Source organism: Caloenas nicobarica, chromosome 3 (assembly GCF_036013445.1).
Source record: "Caloenas nicobarica isolate bCalNic1 chromosome 3, bCalNic1.hap1, whole genome shotgun sequence".
NCBI classification, from domain to species: Eukaryota; Metazoa; Chordata; class Aves; order Columbiformes; family Columbidae; genus Caloenas; species Caloenas nicobarica.
Window position 1 is genome coordinate 43,678,108 of NC_088247.1, and position 12,168 is coordinate 43,690,275.

General features: G+C 57.0%; 1 protein-coding gene across 1 annotated transcript; it reads left to right on the forward strand.

Annotated features, from left to right (window-relative positions):
* The first annotated feature begins 4,446 nt into the window (after positions 1 to 4,446).
* On the forward strand, positions 4,447 to 11,479 carry PRDM13 (PR/SET domain 13). The gene is made up of 4 exons (XM_065632870.1): positions 4,447 to 4,587; positions 6,247 to 6,378; positions 6,477 to 6,597; positions 10,017 to 11,479. The coding sequence occupies exons 1-4, from the start codon at positions 4,447 to 4,449 to the stop codon at positions 11,477 to 11,479; spliced, it is 1,857 nt and encodes a 618-aa protein (XP_065488942.1).
* Positions 11,480 to 12,168: the final 689 nt, after the last annotated feature.

A 12,168-nucleotide genomic window follows, 5' to 3' on the forward strand; every position in this document is an offset into this window, starting at 1 on the left:
CATCTCGTCTGCACCGCACAGCTGGTTGGGGGCCGCCGGCCCGGGCCGCGACCGCCCGGCCCCGCCAATCGGCACCGCTCGCCCGCAGCACCGGGCACCGGCAGCGCCGCGGCGGCGGCGGCTGAACCTGCGGGCGGTGTCACGGGGGGAAAAATGGATGTGTTGGGAAGGAACGGAAAGGAGGAAAGGGTGGTCAAGGCAAAGGGTTTTGAGAGAGAGCGACTGAAAGAGCGAAAGTTAGCGAAATCGAGGAAGATATATATAAAAGAAATATATATAAAAGAAATATATAGACAAATTATGTATATAGTATATATATAAAATTGCAAAAGAGAAAGAGGAGAAGGCAGGAGCGACGGCGGGAAAGGAGGTCATAGAAGGAAAAAAGAGAACAGAGAGGGAAAGGGAAGAGGAGGGATGAGGAGAGGAGAGGAGAGGAGAGGAAGAGGAGAGGAAGAGAAAGAGAAAGAGGAAGAGGAAGAGGAAGAGGAAGAGAAAGGAAAGGAAAGGAAAGGAAAGGAAAGGAAAGGAAAGGAAAGGAAAGAAAAGAAAAGAAAAGAAAAGAAAAGAAAAGAAAAGAAAAGAAAAGAAAAGAAAAGAAAAGAAAAGAAAAGAAAAGAAAAGAAAAGAAAAGAAAAGAAAAGAAAAGAAAAAGAAAAGAGATGTTCAGACCCTCTTGGTCTCTTCGATTTAACGGGGATTTCCGTGTTTCGGGGTCTCAGGAAGCCTCTCCCCCGACCTCCGCCCGGTTCCTTGCATTCTCATCCCCTTGGGGCGCGGCCGTGTCGCGGGATCGCTGGACCGGAGCCGTGGGGCCGGTCCGGGCAGGGCGGGGAGCCCCGGGCCGGCCAGTCGCGCAGCGCGGGGAAGGGCTGAGTCGGCGGGGCAAAGCCATTTGGGAAAAAGGTCACCCCGGGAGCCGCCGGCTGGGCTGCCCCGCCGGAGTATGGCCTGCTGAATGAACTTGCAGCATTTTGTTCAGGCCTCCGCTGTGGTGCTCCGCGGCATAATGAGCCGGGCCCTGCATACAGGCATTCATGCTGGTCTGAATGTGGTGTTGAACCTTCTCTGTGCCGGAGCGGTTTGATGGTTTGAATGGAGCTCCCTGGTGGGACATTGCTCTCTGCAACTGTGCCTCTTTGGATGACTGTTGTTCCTTAACATTCATGCCTCATTATGGGGCAACCTGTTAAATCAGGGAGAACAGTGTGCCAAAGTGTTGCTCAGGGGCACCGGCAGTTCAGCGGTGGGCATAAATAAGGGCCGCCGAGGAAAATAACTTTCATCGCATCTCTGGGCAAAAGTGATCTCGCTTTAATGGTGCCTCTAGTAGCCCGGTTTAAGTATATAAAGAGCGATAGTGGAATGTTTTGATTGAGTCTAAACATTGTCTTTGAATAAAGCTGAAACCATGTAATTAATGTGTCTTTTTAATAAGGGACAATACGGTCGTTCAAGCTATTTAATTTCATTTAATTTTCCATCCCATTTGCTCCAAAGGCTGCTTTTACTTTTAACACCCGGCCTTTCATGCTGCATCTTGCTCCAGTGGGCACATTAGATCGGTTTCACCCTTCCTTTTTAGGGAAGGAAAAATAAAAGAAAATGTGGTTCCTTTCCTCTTTTGTGGACAATTTATTTCACTTGGGGAACTTCAACTTTGAGCCACAGGACAGAATAAAAATTGGAGAACTGGTGTGAATGCTTCCAGAGCAAGGGCTTTTCTTTTCTGAGTGGATGGGAACCAGCCACAATCGGCTATATTAATAAATAACTTTCCTCACAGTCGGCCTTTACATGGTCCTATTGATAAAATTGTTCGCGTGTCGTTCACGCTTTTTGACTCGTTAAGGCCCGGGAGGGAGCGGCTCCCGAGGCGGAGCAGTAGGGTACCTTGGTCGCCTTAAAAGCCTTCTCTCTACCTCTGCGGCTCTCGGAATTTCAACCGGTCTCATCCTTCAGCGGCCAGGCCAGAGGTTACAGGGACATGTTCATGGCTTAAATTTATTGCCCTCAACTTCTTGTTTATCCTTTTTTTCCCCATTCAGGCCACTGATCAAAGGGGTCATCTTCAGTTCCCCACATCCTCTCCCCCTCCTTCCTCCTTACCGTCCCTCAAGTGAAAAAGGAACCCCCTCCCCAGCTACCGGGACGGTTCCTGCTATTGCACCCCGGGGAGATGCGATCGATGATCATTGTTGCTGCTGGGGGCAGGCGCGACATTTATCTCGTGTGCACGCCAATATGGATCATTACTAAAAAACACATTCACGGCCCACGCGGACTCAGTGCCGGCCAGCCACCCCCGGAGCAGGCGGCGATAGCTCCTCGGTCCCGTCCCGTCCCGGAACCGCCGGGCCGGGGCAGCCCCCGCGCAGCGCCCGGTGGCATCGCCGAGGACGGAGCGGGCGGTGCGACCGGCGGCCCTTGGCTGCCTGCTGCTCTCAGCAGGGACATTTCAGGGCTCGCCCGAGCCGTGTGAGTGGAGGCCAGTGCCTGGCGGAGCGCAGCCGGCTGGCAGCGCGATGGAGCCGGCGCAAACAGCGACCGGCGTGGGCAAATGTCACCGCAGGAACAGCGGGAACGTGCCAGGCTGAGGTTTCTTTGCACTCCCGGCAAGGCGAGGGGAAAGGGCATCTCTGCGATTGCCAACTCGTGAGACGCGACGGTTCAAAATCGCTCTCGTCCTCCGTGCGCGTCCCCGTGGTCCTTGCTCCCACGGTGCCACGCGTGACTGCGGCAAACAGATCCAGATTAATGCCCACACTAACTATCACATTGAAAACGTCTTGCCAAAGTTTATCTTGCAGAGAGTGGGGTTACTTGAGAAGAGCCCCCTCAGCTACCTGGCACCTATCGCCACCTACGCTCTAAGCGTAGCTTTTTGGTTTTCTTTTGAAATTTATTAGGTCTGACTATTAGAAAAAACGGAAGCAAAAATAAGCTCCATACCTGCCATTGCTTCTGAAAGCAATGGGTAAAATCCGAATGTGCAACTTCTTCGCAGGGAAAAGGTTCAGAAATTTTCTTTTCAGGGAGTTACGACGTATGGAGCAGAGACAACCTGCTAGCGGGAATTAGACAGGACTATAAAAGTGAAAGTGGAAAAACTGATTTGTTACTGTAGTCTTTGGTCTGATAGGCACATCTGGACTGTTGTTTGTGGGTAAGAAAAAAGTCACACAAATTTGCTTTCCAGCTCCTAGAAAATTCTTGAAACATTTACGCAGTCTGAATTAGAAGTTTATCTTAATTAGAATATTTATATGAAGAGGAGGGACATAGACGTACTCTGTTCGAATCGCTTCGTTCTGGCTTTATTTACACTCGCTTTTTGTAGGCTACCTCCCCGAAAGCAGTCTCGGTGCAAGCGATTTTGCTTGTGGGAGAGGAACCTGTGGATGTATTAAACGAGGAATCCAGCTGCACGCTGCTCATTAGACATCTGTGTTATCTGCTGGCCATGTCTCTCTGTTTCCTGGTGGCTATATGTCTCTATTTCCTCCTGTCTCTATTTCCTAATCGCACGAATTACAGACACAGCTTCCCCAGCGTTCGCAGATGCGGCGGTTTGTGTTTTACAGGGGTTACGGTGGCTCATATTTCGTACTGTTCATCCTCCTTAAGGATCAAAGCTCTTCTGAACAGATTACTGGCCTGAAACCAACCCACTGAAATGGTAATACGGTCGTTCTTTTAAAAAAAAAAAAAAAAAGTGTAGGTATTTTCTGGTGTTTTCCCATCAAGTACCTGCCCAATTTCTGTATGGCACACGCCGGGAATCAATAGAAGTTAACAAGTCCTCAAAACATTCCCCATCTCTTTGTTTAATCTCCTTTACAATAAAGCCAAGGGAAGAGAATTAAAAATCTTTGAAGTATATTAAACCTCAAAAGGCTCAGCCAAGTAGACTTAAAATAGTCACTTATTTTCCAAAACTGGTTTGTCGAGGAACAATAAAAGGAAGTAAAATTTATGGAGAAATTATACAGTGGATTTGTCACTTAAAATATCGTAACTGTCTCGGGGACAATACCCCATGCTGAGGATTAATGGTCCCTCCAGACCTTTGATTCACCAGCGCCTTTTCTTTGCCCTTGACAAATTGGATTTTTAGGAATGGGAAGGTCGCCTGGCCCATTGTCTGCCAGCCATTCACTCCGCCTGATTATGCAGGAGGGTTAGGGAAAGGCTCCATGTGACCCTCTTGGATGGGACTCCGCAGCTGCTCGAGGAGCCAAACTCTCTCACCAAACTCTGCGCCCCAGAGCATCCCCCTGCCAAGGGGTACCCCTCCTGCTCCCGTTGAAAAGCCGGCGTCCACACACCGCCGCGTCACTCTGCGGGCGGAGATACGCCTGTGCTCATCCTCCCCGCCGCCAGCCGCTGTCACTCCGGCCCCCTTAAGTAGTTGGGGTTCCCGAGCGCTCAGAGCCAGAGGCAGCGATGCAAAGCAGCAGGGCTCCGGCCATCAGCGTGAGCGCAGAGAGCTGCATCCCGGCTGGGCTGCGCCTGGGTCCTGTGCCGGGCATCTTCAAACTGGGCAAGTACCTGTCAGACCGCAGGGAGCCAGGACCCAAAAAAAAGGTATTTTCCTACGGTCTCTCCTGCACCGCTGGACCTTGCTTTTTTTTTCGTTGATTCGGGGGAAGCCGGCTTGGGAGAAGAGGCCGCTCTTCTGCTCTCTCTCTTCGATCCTCCCTTCTTAGAGCGAGCCAGGAAAGGAAAGGAAAGCGTTTCCAGAAGGTCCCGAGATGTCTCCTCGTGTCTTTGCCAGGAAAGCCTGACCGCCCGTGCCCGTTCCCCCTCCTTCCCAGCGCCGGTGCCCCGCTAGCCCGGTCGAACCCGGCGGCGAGGCCAGGGGGACCCGGGGGTACTCTCGGAAAATCGGACGCGCCTTGGACACAGACGTACTGGTGCTCGGTGCCCTGTGCCCGGTGCCGGAGGGCTCTGGTCTCGCCGCCCGACCCCCGCCCCCCGGGGCTCCGCTCACTCGGGCATTGCCCCTTCCCCGGCAGGGCCAGGACGTGCCACGGCTGGCTCCTCGCCCCTGGAGCCCCGGCGATACGGGGGCATGAGGCTTTCACAGTCTCCGGGCTTGTCCGGGGATGGGGCAGGGGCAGAAGCAGACGCACCGTTTTATTTCTGCGTTTGGCTCCGGTTTGTGCACCATCCCATCCCTCTCCTCGGCCGTGAATCCTTTGGCCGAGGGGAGTGCGGGACGCGCGGGCCGGGGCTCCCCCGGGGGCGGTGGCGGGGTGCGAGTGGCAGGTGTCGGGACAACCCAGCGCAGCTCGGCCTCCTCTCAAAGCCTCGGGCCAGTTCCTACCCCCGGAGCCGCAAATAACCGCACAGCCGGAGCGGGAGGGGGTGACGACCACCCGGCTACCGGCTTCAGGGTCAGTCGATGTCCGAGCGGAAAAGGATCGAGGAGGTGAAGGGTACTCGCCCCGTCCATCAGGCTTTTCAGGGGGCTGAGGATGAAACCTCTCTTTCCACCCCCTGGGCATACGCGGCTCACGCGTTCCGCTCGGATTTTTAATGCGCTTTAATTGTTTTTAAACGCTCTGCCAGCCCACTCAAATTTATTTCTCATCTGGCTCCCTTGGTTTCTCGCTTTAGACTGCTTTGTTCCGATGACTTTTATTGCACGGTCATTCAGGGAACGGGCACTTCATTTTCTCTTTGTGTAGGCAAGCAGATTATGAAGTATGGGACTACAGAGACTTTGTAGCTAAGCAGAATCCTCTCCTCTTGTCCCCTCCCCTTCTCCCGACAAGTCGCGTATGTGGCAATTGTTTTGCATGGACTCAGAGGCTGTACAAACCCTTCCAAAAAATAGCATCTTACCTGTGTATTTAATATAGATTAAGAGAAATGCTGCAGCTGCAACCCAAGGGAAAAATCCCATTCCCTCTCCCAGTGCTGCAGGTCCCCGCCTGGCCTGGGCGCTTCCATCCTCACCCTCGCAGAGCAACAACCCCCGGCCGCATTTCTCCCAAGGCACCTGCGAGTCGAGGAAGGTCCAGCCCAAAAGTGGGTGAGGATGGAAGAGTTAAACCGGTGGAAAAACGAGATGCCTTCGCCGCTGCTTCCGATCTGCGACGCCCAGACAGCTGCGCGGTGTGGGAAAGCAGGCTCTCCGGGCAGGGCAGAGCGGGCAGGCAGGCAGGGCATGGGTAAGCTTTTTGCTGTCTTTCTGTTTCGTCTCGCGTGGAAGTAACAGAGGTGCCGCCTGTCTTCCAGGTGCGGATGGTGAGAGGGGAATTAGTGGATGAAACCGGGAGCTCGGCTCTGGAGTGGATAGGGTTAATCCGGGCTGCCCGAAACTCCCAAGAGCAGACACTGGAGGCTGTTGCGGATCTACCAGGAGGACAGGTACCCCACTTGCGGCTCCGGGTCGGCCTGGCACCGCTCTCCATCCCCTGCCTGTCCTCTCAAGCCTCCTGAAGGAGTTTCCTTTCTTCCCCTCCCAGATTTTCTACCGGGCGCTGCGAGATGTCCAGCCGGGCGAGGAGCTCACCGTCTGGTACTCCAACCCCCTGGCGCAGTGGTTTGACATCCCCGTCACGGCCACCCCGACGCACGACGAGAAAGGTACAGATGCGGGCATTCATTTCAGAGCAACCAAATTAAAGGAAACAAAACAAACCCCCTTTAATTGGCGCATTTGGCGGGAGCTAAAACTGCGATAGGCAAACGTGGATCCTTCAAATCCGCGCTCTCAGAAAAATTAATGCCAGCACAGCTGCAGTGACTTTTAACCTGTCACTCTTCAAACTAGAACTCCATCTGCTTATACTTAAAGGGTGATCTATTAACTCGGTAGCGTATGGAAAGGCCCCCGTGCCTCTAATCGTTCCGTCATCGGCACAATTTAATGATCTTTTGATAGGCAAATGGGATTTCTATGAGACAACACCAGTGTTGTTATGCGAGACAGCAATTTGGCTTTATAGTTTTTAAAAATATCGTTTTCACCTTGCGTGTTCCTCGGTCAGAGCTTCAGATTCGGTCAGATTCATCTAGTCAAGTCAAAACGGGTACTGGGCAATTCCTGTAAATTATGGTGTATTAGGTAAAAATTAGGTCAGCGTCAAATTACACTCAGATTAGGATATCCGAGGATATCGGGAAGAGGAAGACACCCGTCTGGGACTGCTTGTTTCAATCAGCGAGCTGATTCTTAGCTGGAATTGCACGGATTTTAAGAAAAGTGCCAAGGTGGTAGCACATTAAACGGGGGAAAAGAAGGCGAAACCCCTCAGTGTTCACCTGTCGGATTGCTCCGGCGTCGGACACAACCTCCCGCTGACCTTTGCGCCCTCTCCCCGCTGCCCGGCCCGGCGGGGGGAGGCCGGGTCCTGGCGCTCCCCGGGGCGGCGGCGGTGGCTCGGCGTGACCTGCGGGCACCTGCTCACCTGGGGCTGAGCCCGCTCGGCTGCCGGCGAGGGGACCCCACCTGCTCCTGCTCTACGCAAAAGATCCTTCAGCTTGGCGGTGTCCCTGAGAAGGCTGCAGGGCACCATTCGGGGAGGTGCTGAGCTACCCCCACCCCTCAAGGCTGACTGTTCTGCAGGGTAATCAGGATCCAGGCTGGAGGGATGGTTCCTGAAAGGCCGGGCTCTGGCATCTCACCTCCCATCCGACACCTGCGATGCGCAAGAGCCCGAATCCCTCCCTTGTACTAAAACTGTGCTCGGAAAATAAATCCTTGGTCACGTCTCTTTCCCTCCCACCAAGAGCAGTGAGGTCTGCGGACGATCACCGCTCTAAAAGCTCTGAAGAAGTTTCGGCTGCAGGAAGGAGGACACAATGCTGTGTTCTGTCCCTCCAAACCAGCAGTCCTTGCCTATGGATGGGCACGGGTGCTGCTCGGGGGAAATAAGGGGAAGAAAGCTCAGGTCTGCGAGAGGCACTCAGCGTGTGTCATCTTCCTCGTCCCGTCGAAGCGAGGCTTAGTTGCAGACTGACCCTGCGGATCTGCTGTGCCTCCGGCCCCACAGTTTCCAGACTAATTAATACGGACTTAGAATAAGCGTATCAAAATGTTGAAACGCTCTTTTAAGGATAGTACGCAAAAAAAACAAAACCAAAACAAAAAACCTCAACCAAACAAAAAAACCCAACGAACCCAAAAAACCCCCAACTAAACATAAAAACCAAACAGGGCTGAAGAAATTCAGAGTTTGATTTTTTTTTTTAAAGAAACGAAACAAACCTTCGGAATTCTTCTGTGTTTGACCCCATTTATTTGGGTTTACCGTGACAAAAAAGCTTCTCCTTTTGTTTTTCGGTTAGGTTTTTTTTTCCTTTCTTATTTTTATCCCCGACCGATGGTTGCTGGACTGGAGCTGAGACGGGGAAAGCGCCGGGCCGGGCTCGGTGGCGCTTGGGAGGCAGCCGGTCCCGCCACGCTTTTGCCGAGGCCAACCAGGGCCGACCCGCCCCCCTGGAGAGACTCGCAAAGGCACATGAAGGCACTAGGAGGGAACCCGCGGAGCTCCATGGCCACACGCCTTTCGGCCCGTACTGCTCCTTGACCCATTTTCCAATGCACAGCGGCTGCTGCCTCATCCGTGTCCGGACAGACACGCTCCCGCCTCCCTCCCTACTCGACGGGACACAAAACCGCGTCCAGCGCCATCCCATCGCTGCACAGCTTGCGGTCCGCTGCTCCACGAAAGGGCTGCGCACGACGGCAAGGACACAGGCGACGAGACACAGGCAGCAGCGCTGGATCCTTCCATGCGAGTTCGCGCCCGAGCTTCCCGTGGAGAACGAAGATTCCATGTTTCACTCACAGCGGCCGCTGGCTGATCTCATCTCTGGCCCAAACGCTGCATTAAAAGCCCTCTCGGGAGGCTGGTCGCCGCCAGCGTGTCCGCCTCGGTGACCCGTCGCCCCCCGGGTGCCCCAGCTGCCGCGGAGCGCAGCGCAGGGCCGAAGACCTCCGCCCATCCCCAGTCGCTTGTGCCCCACCTCGCCCCCATCGCCCCACAAGGGGCACCTCCGAAACGTGAGGAACTGGCTCCAGGCCTGGAGCGGCATCTCGTTTTTGTGTGGACTTGGTTGGCCTCACCTTTGGCGTGTCGGTGCATTAACTCAGGGCTGAGGCGCAGCTGGGAAGGGACAGGGTGGGCAGCAGCTGGGGGAACTCCGAAGGCTTCCGAAACGTCTTGTCGGTGTATTGTGGTGACTGAGAGGAACGAGAGGGAGAGACGGATCCATATAGACAGAAACAGAGAGAGAAGAAAGGAGAGAAATGAGAGGGGAAGGGAAAAAGAAGGAGAAGGGGAAAGGGAAAGGGAAAAGGAAGTGGGGAGAGAGAGAAATGGAAAGGGAAGGGAGGAAGGGAGGAAGGGAGGAAGGGAGGAAGGGAGGAAGGGAGGAAGGAAGGAAGGAAAAAAGAGAGAAGAAGGGAAGGAAAGGAAGCAAGGAAGAAAGAGAGGAAGATACCAGAACAGACAGGTTGCCCGCAGAGGCAGCGTTTCACCGTCAGGGCTGGGACGATGCTCCTGCGTGAGAGGACATGGCTGGCAAGCAGGGCCAGGAGGGGGAAAGTGAAGCCTGTGCCTCCGCGGTGCCGGGCAGTCACCACAGCCGCGGCCACCGAGGTCTGTTCCGCTTGAGAGAAGCCGAAATGTTTAGGGAACGGAGCACAAAGGGCATTGTCCTCTGAAAGGGAACGATTACATATGGCCCATACATATCGGATATTGTCTCGCCGCGTAATGAGGGGCTCATGATCATTAGATTGGCCTTTGTTCGGTGCAGCCGATTGCCTGACATACGCTACCTCCACTGCAGACGCCAACAGATGGGCCCCCCGACAGACGACTCGCGGCAGCAGCTGCTCCCCCCCGGCGCCATGGCGCCCCGTCCGCGGGAGCGCAGCTCCGACCGCGCAGTGTCCGCACCGCGGCACGGCGGGGGCGGGCCGGGGCGGCGGGTGCGCGGGGAATGCGCAGGGTTACGCGGCCGCCGCTGACGGGCCCCTCCGCTTGCCTCCGCAGGGGAGGAGCGGTACATCTGCTGGTACTGCTGGAGGACCTTCAAGTACCCCAACAGCCTCAAGGCCCACGTCCACTTCCACTGCGCGCTGAGCCACGGCCGGCCCTTCCTCCACCATGACCACGGCCGGCCCGCCGCCGCCGCCTTCGGCCTCCCCCCCAAGGAGCCGCCGGCCGCCGGGCTGCGCGGCCACCCGACACCCGGCTGCGGCCCGCGGGAGGCCGTCAAGCGGGAGGCCGCCGCCGCCTCCCCGCCGCTCGCCAAGCCGGGGCTGCCTAAGCGGGCAGCGGGCAAGGAGGAGCAGGAGCGCGCCCTGGACATGAGCGTGGGGGCCGCCCGCGGGCTGGGGCCGCTGCTGGGACCGGCGGGCGGCAACGGGCTGGCACTCTGCCCCGGGGCGCGCTCGGCTTTCCGCCCCGCCGGGCCGCTGCGGGAGGAGGTGCGGGGCGCCTCCGCCCTCGGCTTCTCCAAGCTGCTGGGGGGGCTGAAGGCGGGACGCGCCGCTGCCGAGGCGCCGCCCAAGTGCGGGGCGCTGCCGGGCGAGGCCGCCCCCCCGGCGGCGGCGGGGCTGGCGTGCGGCGGTGGGCTGCGCGCCTTCCCGCTGCTCTCGCCCCTGGAGGAGGCTTCGGCTTTCCGGCAGGTGGAGCGGGGGCTGCCCGCCGCTGCGCTGCCGCCCGCCCGCTACCCGCCGCTGCCCGGCGGCGCACTGGAGCGCTTTGCGCTGCCGCCCTTCGAGGGGCTGAAGGCGTACGCGGGGGAGTGCGGGCTGCCGGTGATGCCGCTCACCGTCTACAACGGGGAGCTGCTCTACAGCGCCGCGCCCTACTACCCGCTGAAGCTGCACCTCGGCGGCCTCCTCAAGTACCCCGAATCGGTGTCATACTTCGCGGGGCCGGCGGCAGGGCTGCACGCCGCCGAGCTGGGCTCGCTGGCCAGCATCGACCGGGAGATCGCCATGCACACGCAGCAGCTCTCTGAGCTGGCGGCCGAGAAGGGCCGCGGGCGGCTGGAGGCGCTGCCGGCGGGGGCGACCGGGGCGGCCGGCGGGAAGCCCAAGACGGGGCACCTGTGCCTCTACTGCGGGAAGCTGTACTCCCGCAAGTACGGGCTGAAGATCCATATGCGGACTCACACTGGCTACAAGCCGCTCAAATGCAAGGTCTGCCTGCGGCCCTTCGGGGACCCCAGCAACCTCAACAAGCACATTCGCCTGCACGCCGAGGGCAACACGCCCTACCGCTGCGAGTACTGCGGCAAGGTGCTGGTGCGGCGCCGCGACCTGGAGCGGCACGTCAAGTCCCGGCACCCGGGGCAGAGCCTCGGCAAGGCGGTCGAGGACAAGAGTGACTCTGGCTACGCGCACCCCGAGCAGGAGCAAAAGACTGACAATGAAAGCGACGTGGACGTCTGCTTCACCGACGACCAGAGCGACCCGGAGAGCGGCAGCAGGAACCGCGAACAGTGATGCAGGAGCCGGCCGGGGCGGAGCGGCAGGCGCGGTGCAGCCCCCCCCTCCCACCCCGTATTGCTCTGAGCTCCTGGCCTCCCGGGGCGGTCCCACGAGAGGCCGTGTCACGGGGGCGCGCGGGCTGGCAGGCCCCCGCTGGCGGCGGGGCGGTCAGAACTGCGAGTTCGTCGCGGGCGTCCCCGGGCTCCAGCCTTCAGCGTCGCCCCCGGGGCTGCAGCCGCGGTGCCGGGAAAGGGGGGAGGGGGACGAAACCCTGGCGGGCCCGGGATCCCACCGGAGAGGCACCGCTTCCCCATAGGCGCCTGTATTTCGGTGGCCATATATTTTTATTGTACCTTTGTGTGGAGGAAATTGTGCCTTTTGGAAACGATTTTTTTCTATGTGCTCTCCCGTCACTTGTTCCAGCGGTCCGAGTCGTGGTGCTCAGCAGCAGTCCAGGGTCTGCAAGCGCCTCTGGCATCTGTACATTTTATTTGACACCTCAGATGTGCTTTCTCCGGGTCCTAATAAAGCGATACCAACAGCTTTTTGGAAAGAAAGAATTTTTAAAAAGCAACAAAAAGCCACACTTGCAGCACTGATGAGGTTCGCATATGATAACAGGTGCACCATTTGATCAAGTTGCAATTATTATAACAGATAATATTTGAATAACAAATGTAAAATAAATATTGAAAAGCATGAAT